Source organism: Ailuropoda melanoleuca, chromosome 15, assembly GCF_002007445.2.
Source record: "Ailuropoda melanoleuca isolate Jingjing chromosome 15, ASM200744v2, whole genome shotgun sequence".
Taxonomy (NCBI): domain Eukaryota; kingdom Metazoa; phylum Chordata; class Mammalia; order Carnivora; family Ursidae; genus Ailuropoda; species Ailuropoda melanoleuca.
In genome coordinates, this window is record NC_048232.1 from 9,843,119 (window position 1) to 9,860,134 (window position 17,016).

Below are 17,016 nucleotides of genomic sequence, written 5' to 3' on the forward strand. Positions count from 1 at the left end.
CGAAATTGGAGAAGACATAAATAAATGGAAAGATATGCCATGTTCATGGTTTGGAAGAATTAGTATCGTGAAAATGTCCAAACTGCCCCCCAAAATCTACAGATTCAAGGAAATCCCTGTCAAAAGTTCAGTGGCATTTTTCACAGAAGTAGAACAAACATTCCTAAAATTTATATGTAACCACAGAAGACACCGAATAAACCAAGCAATTTTGAGAAAGAAGTACAAAGCTGGAGGCATCACACTTCCCAATTTCAAACTCTATTACAAGCTGTAGTAATCAAACCAGTGTGGCATTGTCCTAAAAACAGACACATAGATTAATGGAACAGAACAGAGAACCGATGGGGCACCTGGGTGGCTCGGTCCGTTAAGAGTCTGCCTTCAGCTCAGGTCATGATCCCAGGGTCCTGGGATCGAGCGCCATCAGGCTCCCTGCTCAGCAGGAGCCTGCTTCTCACTCTGTCTGCCACTCCCCCTGCTTGTACTCTCTCTCTCTGTCAAATAAATAAATAAAATCCTTAAAAAAAAAAAAGAACAGAGAACCCAGTAATAAACCATACTTATATGATTAATTAATTGATGACAAAGGAACCAAGAATATACAATGGGGAAAGGAGTCTCTTCAATAAACGGTGCTGGGAAAACTGGAAGCCACATGTAAAAGAATGAAACTGGACTCCTATTTTATACCATACCTCAAAATTAACTCAAAATGGATTAAAGACTTGAATATAAGACCTGAAACCATAAAACTCCTAGAAGAAAACATAGGCAATAAGTTCATTGACATTAGTCTTGGTGATGATTTTTTTGGATCTGACACCAAAAGCTAAGGCAAAAAAAGCAAAAATCATTAAGTGGAACTACACCAAACTAAAAAGTTTCTGTATAGCAAAGGAACCATCAACAAAATGAAAAAGCAAAGTACTGAATAGGAGAAAATATTTGCAAATCATGTATTTGATAAGGGAGTCAATATCCAAAATATAAAAAGAACTCCTACAGCTCTATAGCGAAAAAAAAAAATCTGAATAGATATTTTTCTAAAGAAGACATACAGAAGACCGGCGGGTACATGAAAGGATGCTCAACATCAAAAATCACCAGAGAAATGCAAATCAAAACCATAGTGAGACATCACTTCACTCCTGTCAAATTGGCTGTTATCAAAAAGATAATAAATAACAAGTATTGGCGAGGATATAGAGAAAAGGGAACCCTTGCACACTGTTCGTGGGAAAGTAAATTGGTGCAGCCACTGAGGAAAACAATATGGATGTTTCTCAATAAAAGAAAAAAAAAATAGAACTGCCATATGATCCAGCAATTCCACTTCTGGGTATTTATCCAAAGAAAATGAAAACATGAACTCAAAAAGGTGTATGAAACCCCATGTTCATTGCAGCATTATGTACAATATCCAAGCTATGGAAACAACCTTAGTGTCCATCAATGGATGAATGGATAAAGAACATGTACACACACACACACACACACACACACACACACACACGCTTTGGAATATTATTCAGCCATTAAAAAGAATAAAATTTTGCCATTTGCAGCAAAAAGGATGGACCTTACGGGCATTATGCTAAGTGTAGTAAGTCAGAGAGAAGACAAATACCATATGATTTCACTGATATGTGGAATTTAAAAAATAATCTGAACTCCTAAATACAGAGAACAGAGGGGAAGGTGAGCAAAATTGGTGAAGGGACTCAAAAAGTACAAAATTCCAGTTATCAAATAAATCATGTCTATTAAATGTACAACATGGTGAATGTAGTTAATAATACTGTATTTCATATTTAAAAGTTGCTAAGAGGAGCGCCTGGATGGCTCAGTCGTTAAGCGTCTGCCTTCGGCTCAGGGCATGATCCCAGAGTTCTGGGATCGAGCCCTGCATCAGGCTTCTCCGCGGGAAGCCTGCTTCTTCCTCTCCCACTCCGCCTGCTTGTGTTCCCTCTCTCGCTGGCTGGCTCTCTGTCAAATAAATAAATAAAATCTTTAAAAGTAAATAAATAAATAAAAGTTACTAAGAGAATAAGTCTTAAAAGTTCTCATTACCAAAAAGAAATTTTGTAACTAGGTATGGTGACGGATGTTAGCCAGACTTATTGCAATGATCATTTTGCAGTATATACAAATATCAAATCATTATGTTGTACATCTGAAACTAATATTATATGTCAGTTATACCCCAATAAAATTGTTTTTAAAAATTTTTAGGGGTGCCTGGGTGGCGCAGTCGTTAAGCGTCTGCCTTCGGCTCAGGGCATGATCCCTGCGTTCTGGGATCGAGCCCCACATCAGGCTCCTCCCCTGGGAGCCTGCTTCTTCCTCTCCCACTCCCCCTGCTTGTGTTCCCTCTCTCGCTGGCTGTCTCTCTCTGTCAAATAAATAAATACAATCTTTAAAAAAAATTTTTTTAAGAAATTTATGAAAATATTAAGAAAAGAGCTTTGTGTCTGAGCAGCACATTTTCATGTTTTTCTAATAGACAAAATGCTGGCTAATGTCAGGCCACTCATTCCACCTTTTATTAATATTTACGCTGACAGGAGGCACCTGGGTAGCTCAGTCAGTTAAGCATCGGACTCTTGATTTTGGCTCAGGTCAAGATCTCAGGGTTGTGAGATCCAGCCGGCTTTGGGCTCCACCCCCTCTTGGAACCTGCTTGAGATTCTCTCTCTCCCTCTCCCACCTGCCCCTCCTCACACTCACTCTCTCACCCCTAAAAAAAATAAAAATAAAAAAATATTTGTGCCAACGGGACACACCCAGTTTCATTAAATGATCTTCAGGTGCTTTAAACAAATTTGCATTTGTTGCCCCCCATTTAAGAATGGGGGTCAAAGAGAGCCACGGAAAGGCTAAATGACTTCTGCCTCCACAACTCGCTAGAGGAATGGCTCCAACTTTTTCTTTCCCTCCAAAGTCTCTCTGGTTCCACACTCATTTACGTGATGCTTGTCGTGCTTCTAAGGAACATCTCAGGTTTTATATAATATCTTTCTTTGGCGAGGTAATTCATTTTTGTATATTCACTCTATAACGGCCATGTGCTACAATGAAGGAGGGAAATGTAAGAATATGACTGTTTTGGGGACAAACATTTCATCATTTGACCTTTGTTGAATTATTCATCATGTTGTCTCCCTGTCATCCAGAAATAGGGATGGTGACTGCTATCAGTCACTGCTCTTTATTGTCCTCAGTGCCTTGATAAACTAAGCGAGATTATTGTGCAGTAGATTGAAGAACCCTCAACACCTTCCAGAACATCTCCATTTCCCTAGCTGTGGGCCAAGACTAAGTTCAGAGGTCACAGATCTAGCAAGATATCAGGCTGTATTCCAGATCTTCAATTAGCAGAGAGACAGAGCTCACCATTATTTTCCCCACTTCACTATTATCCCCACAGATGTTGTATCTCCAGGTGATTACTGAGGTACATGGTTGTGCTAATGGAGGATAGGGACCTACTTTGAGGCTGGGGGTGAAGAATCCAGTGTTCAGTGATCCAGCTCTGTTTCGGGCCGTGCCCTGCATTGTTCCATCCAAACTGAGAGCATTCTTGGCTTCCTGTGAGCACAGAGGAATGATGCCTTAGTTTGCACTTTGGGACAACTGACCGTTCTGGCCATTGCACCTCGTCTTTTCTCTCTGTGTTTAACCTGCTGTTTTACTTGGCTAATCTGCATGGAATTCTTCTAATCCCAATAACCAGAAGTATAACACGTATTGCCCTGGCTGACTGTATCTGCTAAGCCCGTTGAGTATAATGAAGTAGGGAAGCTGATTTTTCTTATTTTGGAAAAGACCATTTAATTGGTCTTTTGAGGAGGATGCTCTGGTGTCAAGTAGGACTTCGATATGACCAAACAATCTTTGCATTGCATTGCCTGCCTCCTGCAGATCTCCTGCTTCAGGTGAACTATGCTCTGATCTGCAAGAGCTCTGGTGTGCACAGAGTTAAAATATTTCCAAGTCCCCCAGTCTCTATCTTCTGCGTCCCTGACCCAGGCTGGGGCTAAGGGTCTTGACCTTGTCACTCTTCCTGAGGACAAGAGCAAAGGAATAGATGAACCCAACTGTGAATTCAGTGTCCCAGAAAAGAGAAGCAAAAATCCTTTTTCGCCCACTGACCTATCCAAATCCTCTGATAGCCCTCCGCGACGCTGTCTGATAGTTGCTAGCCAAAAGCAAATGTGGCATTGGCTTTGCTATGATATGTATAAGAAAAAGGTAAATGAGTTACTTATTTTTCCTTCCAATTTTTTAAGATGGTAATTAGAAGAACTAACACCAGGCAGGCTTGAGTGAATGCAAACAAGACCCCTATAGGCAGCCCAGTGTATTAATGTAAAAATATGCCTAGACAACATAACTTGTCAGAGAGGATTATTTCTACTTAGTGAATCTGCAGGAGCCCCTTTGCTCCACCATTCAGAATTTCACTAGAGAAGAGAGTGGGGAAAGAGAGAGAGAGAGTGAGAGGGAGAGAGAGAGAGAGAGGGAGCGCATTAGTGAACAGCTCCTGTGGTATTGATGTTTGAGCGCACTTCTGAACGGGCTTTTGTTGAGACTATCAGTGTATCAGTGTAGAAAGCATGCGCTGTCCCAAATCCGCTGTTACTATGAGAAATGAGGAGCTGCTTTTAAGGTATGTTGTTGTGTCCTTTGTTTTTAATGTGTGCTTTTCTAGTTTCTAGAGCTGGCTGAGACAATAATCATTCTCGGCATCAAGTAGCTTCCTTATCTTAGAGGGGAAAAAAAAAGAATCTAGAGAGAGAGAGAGAGAGAGAGAGAGGGAAACGAAATCGAGACCAAGGACTGGGAGAAAGGGAGCCAGCTAGAGAAAGGAAAAGGACTGCCCAGTGCGAGTTATATTTGCACTCGTTGCCTTTTGAAAGCATACCATGTATTTGTTCCCTGCTATTTGTGAGTGGCCAGTGGATAATTTTAAAGGCTCTGAATCTGGCTCTTGGTTTGTCTTTGCCTTTGCAATGTCTAAGCTTCTCGTTATCATGCACTCTGCATGGAATAATCACCGAAAAAGGAGCTAAGGAGACTCCATATTAGACTTGCGTTCCAAATACCGCTCTAATCTGGACTTAGCCTACCTAAATAGTCCTTCTGTGTTACCAGGTTTGGATCACTTTATCCTGTTTGCCAAAATGTGTACCTGTTTATAGACCTCTGTTCATGCATGGCGTCCTGGGTCCCTATGTATTGAAAGCAAATATTTGTTTCTTGCATCTGTGTTAGGGTTCGATCACATACCAAGAACGAGCCACCACTGACCTTTTGGGAAGCAGAGAAAGAATTATGATAGAATTGGCATCCTACTTTGAAAAATGTAGTCTTTTGTTTATTTGCTAGCAGACATTGTAGCACTGAATACATCTTTGGGTCTGACAATGGGACCGGTTGAACAATGGAGCTGTCAAACTAGCTTAATGCATGTCTGGGGCTTTTTTTTTTTTCTTTCTCAACACCCTTTTTTATCTGCTTTAATCTTGTTTGTATAGACTCTACAGAATGAAGAGCTTTTAGAACTGCTTGTTTGTGGATTTTGTGCTTTTAAAAAATTTAAAATCTACCATTCATAAAGCTTTCTGCATTTTGCAGCTATGTTGGTTGGATTAAGTTAGAGATTTATTGCTTACCTCTCTGTTAACTACAGAAAGCAATGTATTGATTGAGACTGCTTGTAATACCATTATCATTCTGGCAAATACCTTGTTATCAGACGTGCCTCTACAGTGTTTAATGCGGGGGGGATTTTAAATTTGCCTATTTGGTGAAATCCCGGAACACAGCAGGAAAGAGAAGTTAAGGGGGATATTTCTAATATTTAAGTAAATTGTAATTTCTAGCCTCTACCTCCTCTTTTGGCATCCAGGTAGATAGACAGCTTTGAAATTCAAGGACACATGAGAACTTTTGCCCTTAGAATTTTGGTCATAAACTATTGTTCCATAGCCTATTTAAGTTATTAAGTTAAAGGTCTCTGTGGAACATATTGATTTTTGGTATATGGTTATGTGCTCATGAAATGCATTTTTATGCAGGGCAAACATTTCTCATGTCTTCAGAAATCTTGCATTTTATAACAGAAGCGTTGGCTTCTAAGGCAAAAACAGAGTTCAAAAAGAGGAAACGGGAAAATCTGTTTCAAACTTCTCAAATACTGAAACCATTCTTATTCTCATGCTCAATGTCAAAGATCTGGTCCTAGAATATTCGGTGGTTGTTGATTTACGTGAAAATCATCTTACTAAGGTTGGTTTCTTTAAAGAATTTATCTTATCCAGCACTTGAGTGTCCGGCTTAATTGGTTGTTCATGCCAAGCAAAATATTGAAAAATATTAGTAAATTTATAAAGGAAGATTCAGGACCCAAGTTTTAAACACAGAAGGGAAATCATTTTAAAGGGCAAAAAAATATTTTTTTAAATATTTAATTACAAATATTTCCTCTTGAATTGTACTGTGGTTCAATTTAGGGATGCTCTCAGTAAATAAGGCACAAAATGCATTCCTTATAAAAACACAAGTTAGGGGAACATTAACTATTTTTTAGAGTTTGGACATGCATTTTACTTCTTTTAACTTAAGTTGAAATGTTATGAAATATCTAATTCAGAACTATTAAAATTAATGTTTCGGGCTAAATAAATTGCATTCTCAAGTATAAATTTTCTGTTGACAGTATATTCAGAGCCTGGGTGGACCCAAAAGGTATCTGAAGTATAATAATATTTCAAAAGTTATCCATTGTGAATAGAGTGGATTTTAAATGCATACTTATTATGTTCTCTTGCTTCCAATGGGATCTGAACTGCTCATTCCATCGGGTATGCCAATAATTGCTTTTAGGATGAGCTCATAAAAGGTAATTGGCGAAGCTTTATATCTGAAGCCCACTGTTACCAGGACACCTAGATTCTGCTTTCATGGGAAATTTTTATTCCAAACAAAGGCTGCAAAGCAATTTTTTGTGATTTGGGAGAAAAGTAGTCCTCTGTGCTCCCTAGCTGCTTGTCAGTAGCACACTGAAATAAAGAAATAACTTGGAAGCCTCCATGTTGAATTTTTGACTCCATTACAATTATTTACCTGTGATCCATTCACTTTCATCCCTGGGTGGTCATAATTAGGTCCAAGAACAAGGGAGATCCTTTCTTACTTTGCTTCTCCTGTGGCTTGATTGATCATCAGCTTTCGGAATTCGGGGACCCCCCCCATTCCAGTGTCCAGCATGCAGATATCTTTTCCTTTAGCCTGATGGGGACGGCGTGAGGTTGCCTGAAGTTGGCGAACTTGTCTGCATCCAATTCCACAGCAGTAAGAAGATCTGTAATCTGTGTCCTGTCATTAGCCTCCACGTGTGATGATCCCCCTTCCATAGTGACCTAAACAAATGTCAAAGTAAATTTTAATTCTAAGCCGCGACTTGCAGGAAAGGAATAGCAAAAGATTCAAACTGGGAAAATGGCTTCTTTCAATAGAGTAACGATTGTACCCAGAGTCCCTTCACACACGAGCCTTGGGAATACTCACATAGACGTGTTCAGCAGACCACAGCCTGAGATCTGTACACTCAGTGTATTAATACTCTCTTATTTGTTCAAATGAAACCTCACATATTTTTTTCTTTTCTAAAATAGGAGTGTGTGCAATTGCAAAAATACCCCTTTGGGGCTGCAAAACAAAAGACAGCATTTGATTAATATTCATATCTAGAACTTTATGGCAAGTGCAGATTGTGCTTGAATACCTAGGAAACCATTCAAAGAGTGACTCAATACCAAATATTGTCATCAGGGGGTTTAATTAGGTGAAAATGTGGCTGATGGAAAGTTCATTGCGCTCGGCGCTGGAAACACCCAGGACAGGTAAAATGCACAAGGAGGAGGGTTGTGTGGGAACGGTGGTTCCGAATTTAAGGGGCCAGAATTTGTAGACGAAAACCATACCGTGAGCTGGTATAACCGCGGCAGCGGGGAAATAAGAAATGCCCAACTTCATTTCTCGTAGGGAGAGGTCTGTAAAGTCGTTAACGGAATGCAGTCCGTTCATCGGTGCGTTCCCAGCTCCGTTGCATTTCTCAGTATCTTTTCCAGCAGAAGCAAGTACGGTCTGTTCCGGTGCAGTAATGCCTCGGTTCATCTTTATCAGCCTTCCCTGAATTTCTCTCCACACTTTGGTAATTCCGGGGGCGGGGGAGGTTAGTGGAGGGGGCGGGTTTCTTCTTTCATGAAACAGTTGCTTCTCTGATGGTTATTGGCGTTGGGAGTTTTTCTGAACTCACGGGGACTTCTGGTCTGTAGGCAAGACGAGGCAGTGGTTTGGAGAGGACTGAAATTCGTGGCATTTTACTGAACTGACATTGGGAAGAGGGTGTCAGAGGAAGGAAAGCATATGCGGCTTTAATGTGTTGCCTGTTGAGAAGTGAAATGAAGTGTTCTGGAGCTGAAGCACCTTTCCAATCACATGGTAGCAGTCTATACAGATGGGGGTGACCCAGAAGCTAGACATACACGTGAGTGTGTGTGTGTGTGTGAGACAGAGAGAGAGAGAACCTCCACTCAACTCAGAAATGTGCTGGTTAACCCAGATTTGGGATGAGGTACCCTTTGTTCCCACACACAGCCTTCTGTTTCGTGCACTGTCGTTAGGGATTATCGTGCCCAGGTATGCTTATCGGCTCTGTAGCTTTTTTTTTTCTGGCTGTGACTGATCTCAGCACATTTTCTTGGATGTCAAGACCATCACAGTTAACAGGAAATGGCGTCTGTGGGGGAGAAGATGCCACCAGCCCGAGCGACATGTATTACCAGGGAGGCTCGAGCTGCCGCCTCAGCCCACTCCAAGTTGACCCCCCCATGACCGGCTGCTTAGGATCCTGGTGAATCACTGGAGTTTATAAAGCAGAACTTGCCAGCATGCCCTCAGAGAAAAATAAAAACTAGCATTTTCCCAGATAATTATTCAGCTTGACAGACTTTGTTGTCTTGGTCAAGGAAGGCTCGAGGTTGAAAGTTAGAACCATGATACACGTACGACATCGTGGCTTTTTAAATCCCTGTCTTAAGAAAACTTGCAGCTGAGATGGGTGGAAAGTCCATGCTGGATTTATCGTGGACGGCACTGCTGGCTTCTGGCTGGTGTGCGACCGGACTGGGAGGGGCACAGCTGCGACCTGTGCAGAAACGGGGCAGATACACCCGCCCTCCTGTAAAGCCTCCCAGCCCGGTCATGCCAGGGCTGCAGGCCAGGCTACATCCTGAACTTGATCATGTCTTGCTTCTTGAGTAGCTTGGTCAGGAACCCCAGCCCCCTTTTGGACTCTGAACTGGCTTACCCGTTTATTCAGAGATGATCTAGGAAGCATCTCTGAAATGGAAACTCTTGGAGTTGGTGGTAAGAGTTTGTGGGGGCTGCAGTTAGGGTTCATGTGGCCCTTCTCTTTGGAAACTGACATGATGAAAAGGGATAGAGACCTCACCCTAAGCCCCAGGATGCTCAGTGCCTGCTCTCTGCAAACCATAGCCTTCCCCTTCCCTCTGGGGTAGGCTGCTGGCCTTCCAAGTGGAAGGTGTCAGTGAAACTTTAATGCTACAAGAACAATAGGATTAGAACTGGCTTTCTCTTTTCCTTTCTACCTGCCAGTTCCAGGTTTAAACAAAGATTGGGTTGGCGGGATTGGGTGGTGTGTGTGTATGTGGGGGGGGGTTATGATTATGATTGGACGTAAGGAATAAAACCAACATGTATTAACCACCTATGCCTGACACTACATTAGATGGGTTTCTTAAATTCTATATAATTGAATCCTCACAGACATCCAAGAGTTGCAGGGAGTTACGTTATTACCATTGTAAAGATGAAAAACTGAGACAGAGAAAGGTAAAATAATAGGCCTGCAGACACACAGCTCGAACTCAGGACTCAGCCAAACTCCTTCCCTGCCAACTTGAAAGCATAACTACTGAATATCTGACACTTCAAAGTCGTCTCTTCCTCTGATGCTACATTTCCACCGTGGCCTATGGTTTGTACATGCCTCTGAGTGTTGCTATTGAAAAAGCGGTACAGTAAGAAAAGAAAGATAATGAATATGGAAGGAAAAATCGCAGTTGTGTTTGCTTCTGGCTTCTAACGACTCCCCTTATATCCTCACTCATCTGTCTTCTAGTTCATGAGGTCTTGCAATTACAGCATTCTTTGCCTCACTTTTCTCAGGCTTTAAGCTGTGCAATGGGAATAGGTGTTGGCAGGAAAAAGAGAATTTTAAAGCATTATGAAGTTGAAATGTAACTTTTCGTCTGTAAGAGGGGCCAAAAGATGTCCTATTGCGATCATAACCAATCAAGGCACAGATATATATATATATATATTGTGCTCGAGATGAGGCATGGTCTCAGCAGTCCAGAAACTTGCAACAGTCATGAAACAGAGAGAGAAGAGCAAGTAGAAAGGTATCAGGGGTGTGATGCAGAGAGGACTAGGAGTTGAACTGGCCTGAAGGGTGGGTGAGTGAGGAAGAGAAAGCAGGTGCCCTGTTATGAAAACAAAGCAAAACAAAATCCTTAGCTTCCCCTCCTTTCTTTCTTAGACCCAATGTCTTTCACACCTCTCCTGCTCCCTACCTTTGCCATATTCCTATGAAATAGGGCAGACGTACCTACTAGCCTCCAGGGAGTATGGGGACTGAATTATGGGGTAACATGATAGTTTATACTCAGCAGCAGAGATAAGATAGAACACATTCCACTTAGCTTGGGAAGATAGCTACACACCACCTTTCCATGAAGATTTTAGGTAGTTCTTCCAAGCAGAAGAAAAAAATTGTTTTTTGCCCCTAATGGACTTCAAGGGAATTAGAATCAAAAGCAAATTTAAATAAAAAGTCATTTGGGATTTTCAAAAACCTCTATCATAAGCTAAAAATGGCTAGAGATTTGAACCATATTATAGGGAAAAAATAAATTTCCTGTACTCAAAACCTTAATGTATTTTCAACCTACATGTCATTTTAATAGCTTTGTTATATAATTGCTGTAGTAATAATTAGGTTGACACATTGCACCTCTTATTTGAGGATCACGGCAGATTTTGATTTTTCAGCCATTCATCCCTACGAGGAAATGATGGCCACGCATATGACAAAGGTCTAGCTGATGAATCAGTAAATTAAATGACATGTTCCCAGCGTCAATCAACTCTTTGACAGAATCAAATGCAGAATCAAACAGGTTTGGTTCTTAAATCTTCTCATCTTTTTCTCTTAGCTGGAAAGTAGCATTTGCCTTAAAGAGTCTGGCCTGCACGCACCCTATCAGACGGCTTCTGATCCTGGTAACCAAGGCTCTTTGAAGGCAATCTGTCATCATCGTGGGTAAAGCGGATTCATGTGTTTGTTTTTTACAGAAACCCAAGATTTTGCTCTCTCAATCTTCACTCTTCTTCAAGATATATTTGTTTAGGAAAAAAGAGAGAGACGTTTAGGCAAATGGGGCTGTCATACCTCCTGAGATTGCCTCTCAAGTTGAGATTTTGAGTGTCGCCAAGATCTCAGATCAGCCCCACCCCAAGGCTTGAGACTCCCGTTTCCTTGTTTCCTTTCCTCCCCCCACCTGTTGCTGCTCTGTCTCTCTCTCTCTCTGGACCTCATGTCTGCCCCACTGCTGTACCCACCCAGCTGTTGCTGTTCAGCTGTTGCATTTCATCAAGCAGAAGTTTCTTCTTTTTTAATGGCGCAACACGTGACAGTAAGATGAGAACTTGTGGCCAATCGGGGAAAACCTTTTGCGTGGGTTGGGAGGGGGATGTTGGAGGGCAGATTGCCAGAGAATTAAAGGCCTCATTCTGACAGGTATCAATGTGGTTCCTGCCGCCAGGCTGGCACCAGATAAGGGCACCTGGTGCAGTTTGACCCATCTGGGGATCTTCGAGAGGCCAATGGAACGTTCCTTCAGAAGTTTTTACTGCGTGCCTTTGTGGGCAAAGCACCACACTAGACCTTTTTCCTCTGCCTACTATTTCTCCATTCTTCCCCATGCTCATCTCCTGTGTCCTCACTTCATGGGACACAGACTTGCATCCTCCCCCTCCCACCCTCTGGTAATGTCTGGAAAGGAATCCCATGGCTCACTCTAGAGACAGCTGTTCCCAGTTCAGAAATGAGCTTTGGTCAAGGCGAGGCAAACTTGATTTCTCGTGCAGATAAGCAACCAGCCACAACTGTCTTCACTTTGGAAGTCACCTGCCTCAGACGCGCAGCTGTACGGGGAAGCTTCTGGCATTGCCGGGCTTCCATCTGAGAGAGAAGGCTAAGAGGGGGAACAAAAAGAAGGCAGCAGCAGTGTCATGGAGAAAGGCAAGGGGAAGGGCAAGTTAGAGAGGGAAATGATGAGCTGGCTGGTTTCTGGGTCTGACAGACCCACGGTGTTAGCCTTTCATCCCCTTGGAATGGAAGCTTCTGGAAACTCTAGAGGGGCCTCTCATTTTGGAGCACGGAGGTATGTATACAAAGGACCCACTTCATTTTGAGGGCCTCTTCAGAAGGAAGATAAATTCACCATTATGTAGTTTTGCTCTATTAAAAACAGATTCAGAAAAACACAAGATTGCAAAAAGCCAGTAGCAGCTGTTCTCAAGGGAGAGTGACTACTTAAAATTCCCGTAAAAATGTAAAATGTAAAATAAGACTTTAATAACTACTTCATCTTTATTGGCATTTAATTTTACTTAAGTCATTTTAGGAATGTGACAAAGTCAGCATTCCAGGGGCTTTCGATTGAAAATAGGGGTGTGTGTGTGGGGGGGTGAATAATGAAGTGATCCTTTTAAGTATTTTTTAAGGGATACCTTTATGGGATGAAGAAAAGATATATTTAAATGTATCACTTAAGGATCTGTTTGGGTTTTTTTAAGCACATAAAAAACACCGTTGTTTATTTTTGCAAGTTGCTAATGAAACTGGAGTAAGCCAAGAACAAACACACAGCCACAAAGTCAGATACTCTCTCAGGTACTTAAAATTCATGTGGATTTCAGATTTATTGGCTAGAAATGATGGGAAATCCCCTTATAGGGCCTGTATTTCTTGCTCCAAATGGCTCTGAGCACATTAGGCTTTTTTTTTTTTTAAGCCGAAACAGCTAGTTAATAAAATTTGAATTTAAAAATGTGATAGGGGAAAGATGTTTTGGACTCCAGTTTGTACTGGTCAGCCAGAAGTGAGGGGTGGGGGAAAGACCCTTTTGTGAAGGAGGCTTTTTGAGTTGATGGAACAGTACTGATACAGCTATGAAAACCTAGCTGGTAGTCTTAAGAGATTGCAATGTGTGACGTTGTGTATAGGAACACTTAAAAAATGGAAACTTGTCATTAAATATACAAGGTTGTCTGCAGGGGGAAAAATGTTTGCTTATAAACACTAATCACCATATATCAAGCACCCGTCTCTTAGTTATGGTTATAAACTTTGTGCAAAAATGTTGAAAGCTCCATAATCAAGGAACTATATTCTGGTTCATTGATTGAGTGGAGTGACAGGGATAGGATTCTTCTGGTTTTCTCAGTGTGTACTCTGTGGACAAATGCATTTTATTAGCACGCTGTTTGTATTGAGAGTTTTGTGGGTTGGTTTTGTTTTTTTTTTTTAATGCCAGTGATAATTCAGTGCTCAAACAATGACCATTGGAGAAAACTCAGTTTGAGATGAGGCATGGGGTGGGGCGGGGGGAAGCAGCTTGCTGAAACAGCACAGTGCACCCGATTGCTTTGGAAGGCCTCCTATAAAATGAGGTCATTCAGAAACTTTCCCTTGAAGTGCTTCCAATTCTTGAATTGCCTTTTGTTTGGGAAATGAATAGCAAGTTGATTAAAAAAAAAAAAAAAGACAATTAGGGAAGGTAGGGGGATGGGCCTAGGGAAGAGCTTAAGGTTTTTCTACAATGAAGCAAAAACTATGAGGAATCTTCATTGTTCCCAACAGAACCGTCCCCAGTGATGGTGGCACACAGTGGTGTCACCAACCAGGTCAAGTCCATGAGAGGGGCCCGCTGACGGCCTCATCCCGTTTCAGTGCTGTTGATAAGATCCTTGGCTATGAAATAGCTCCATTGAACCCAATGTTCAACAGCGGCCCAGTGGAGCTGTCTGCCAAGTAACACCAACTGCCAAAACATGATACCTGATGGCTCATTACTGCATGAAAATTAAAAAAGGGGCCCCATTGAGTTGTTTTTAGATCTTGTTTTTTTCCTTCTGCCAAAGTAGTGAAACAAGAAATTTACGCTTTTCATCAAGTGATATTTGGTTGGGTGTTTTTGTTTTGTTTTCGTTTTTAGACTGGAGAGCTTTTGAAATTGGTATTTTTTAAGAGGGCTATTGTGCATGTGCTATGATCATGGAAACAACACCCTATGGGGTGTGTGTGTGTGTGTATTTTGTTTCTCTTTGGCACCTACATCAAGTACTTGTACGATCACTGTATTATTGATGCGTTTGGCAGCCAAACTATTTAAACTCAGCTACACTGCATAGCCCTTCCTTGGTTCAGATCGTCAGGGTATCCCATGTAAGAGTGAGTTTTCTTTTTGTATTTGACCCTGCTTTTGCTTCTAACTTTAAATGGCAAAAGCAAATGTGCTTTGAAAACTCGCGTCCGCTGTAGTTGTTAAATAAGGCAATAACCTATGCACTTGTAATTCTTTCTCTATGACCTACTTACATACTGCTTCACCCTCCTTATAGTATGATTAAAAGCTGCTTTGAATCCACTATTGCCTCAAGGGATTGGAGGCTAGACTTTAACAAACTGCTGAGAAGGCTTAAGTCAGTAAGAGGGCTTCCCTACAGCTTCTCCCAACTAATTCACATGCAATTAAAGAAAAAATAAATATTTCAGAAGTGTACATGTTAATGAAGCTTTTTCTACCTTATAGAATGTAGATATGTAGCTTTATTCCACAGCCGATTTGGAAAGACTTCTCTCTTTGATTAATGCGGTTGTGTTTTGCTTCTGCTCTGGAGGACAGTTCTGTTCATTCTTAAAATAAATTTGTTATCCAGTCAGCTCATTATATACATTTGGGATTTATATAAATAATATATGAAAACCAAGAACTGACAAGGTTGGTCTCATTTATCCAGTTAATTACTTTATTAAGATTATTGAAAGACCAACAAAATTCTTATTATTTCAAAAGCAGCCTGTAGTAGCAGGGATAGGGAATAAATGGAAATTAGTAGTACTATCAGGAAAAGTTTGGGTATTTTGAATCTAAGAATTCATTTGATTGCATCTGTTTTTCAATTCTTTATGAACCTAGACTTTGTTCCTCAGAAGGGCAATATTTTCAAGTGAAGGTTAGTCCTAGCCCTATGCTGGTCTTGGAATTAGAACTGTCATGGTCAAAGCCAGATATATTGTTCACCTGAAGACGGAAATCAAGTCCATTAAGTACGTATGGACTTAATTGAATACTCCAGGCCTGTTACTTCATAGGGCTCAATCCATCAAGCCTGGATTTAAAATTGGTATATAAATATTTTCCTTCATAATCTCAAAAGATGGTCAGTTCTCACATAATACAAGAAGTTGGTGAGAAAAGATCTTTTCTCCATATTATGGTATCTGATACATCTCACACCTGATGTATTTGACTATTCACATGACTGACTTGTTTAACCCCCTGGCTACCGAGACTACATCGGCAGGCGTGATGTCATTACAAACGAAAAGTGATTACTGAAAAGAGGCAAACTGTAAACTTCTGGTATGCAACTAATGATGCTGGTTTGGTGATAAACATAATATAATAAAATAAAATTTAAAAAAAATTAAAAAAAATGATGCTGGTTTAGCACATGAGATAGAAGTTTTATGTACTTGTGACATTGTGGAAAGTTTGGTTTCATCCTAATAACCAAACAACAAAACAATGACAACAGTGAATGAGAATGTTACCATTTACTTACCTTTCAAGAATTTTGCAAATCACTTGGGAAAATTAAACTCCCTGCTTCTCTATTCATTTGTGAGATTTTCGCCATTTTTCTCAAGCCCTATTAGTAAATAGTCACAAATCTTAAACGGGTGTTTAAGCTTCATGTCGACTACGTTATAGATATCACAGCTTTTCAATAAAGTCACCGTTGGTTTTCGGTTGTTTTATTAAATACTGGAAAATGACAGATTTGATTTCTTCTTAAAAGAAAACGTGATTACTGTGATTCACATTTTCAATCCCTTATCCGAACTTCTGCGTTTTCGAGAGGATACAAAGGAAATGTAATTGTGTGGAGATTGAGTCCTCTTTGTCCTTAAAGCATTGAGTTAAGTCCCTAATTGTCACTCGGGCCATTTATCTGATATTTACTTGGGCTAACCCGCGAATGCTCTATCAGTTATTATTGTTAGTTCTTACCCTGGCGAGCAGATCGCACAGAAAAGCTTTGCAGCAAACACTCGTGAGGGTGCCGTTTCTCTTCGGCTTGGGAGTTGGGTTTTGCCCGGTATGTGAACTAGGCTTTGGCAATACTGTGGCACTAAATCTACTACAGCGGTTATTCGGGCCTCGTGCCAGGCGCCGTGGAAATAGGGAATTGAGTGGAACTGGACCGAGTCAACGTGGTGAACTAGTTTGCGTTTCTGGAGGCTGGGGACCCTAGGAAAGTCTGGCTATTTTTAAAGCTGGTGAGCTCAGCTTCCCCAGCCGCCGGCCTCGGGCGGGTCCCTCCCTCCGGGGGCCGGGCGGGCCCGCAGGGGTTAAGCGGCGGCGCGGCGGGCGCGGAGCTCCGCCTCCGCTCGCCGCACCTGGCGCTCCGCAGACCGTCGCCGGGGCGCTGGATTTCGGAGGGGATTGGCGGAGAGCCGGAGGGGAGAGAATGTGACAAGTGCCGGCTCGGGCGGCCGCCGCCGGGAGGCCGCGCGCACCTGTCTCTGCCCGTCTCGCGCCGCCCGCGGCCCGCTCGGACGCGCGCACA

At 41.7% G+C, this 17,016-nt stretch overlaps 1 protein-coding gene and 1 long non-coding RNA gene across 4 annotated transcripts in view; one reads left to right on the forward strand and one right to left on the reverse strand.

Moving 5' to 3' along the window:
- The window catches only part of CELF2 (CUGBP Elav-like family member 2), a 397,972-nt gene that overhangs the window by 81,654 nt on the left and 299,302 nt on the right, over positions 1-17,016 (forward strand). Inside the window, exon 1 of one of the 3 annotated variants that reach the window (XM_034643778.1) lies at positions 4,515-4,672. The exons of the other annotated variants lie outside the window; for them this stretch is intronic. Within the exon in view, the coding sequence (XP_034499669.1) occupies positions 4,620-4,672 (53 nt within the window). The 5' untranslated portion in view covers positions 4,515-4,619. Of the gene's footprint in view, positions 1-4,514; positions 4,673-17,016 lie in introns of those variants that run through there. 3 annotated transcript variants of the gene reach the window in all.
- Positions 1,951-7,265, reverse strand: LOC117796331. Its single transcript, XR_004620724.1, has 3 exons — positions 7,132-7,265; positions 3,493-3,591; positions 1,951-1,989 (listed from the first exon to the last, which is right to left on the reverse strand). It is a non-coding gene; the product is annotated as an uncharacterized LOC117796331 (long non-coding RNA).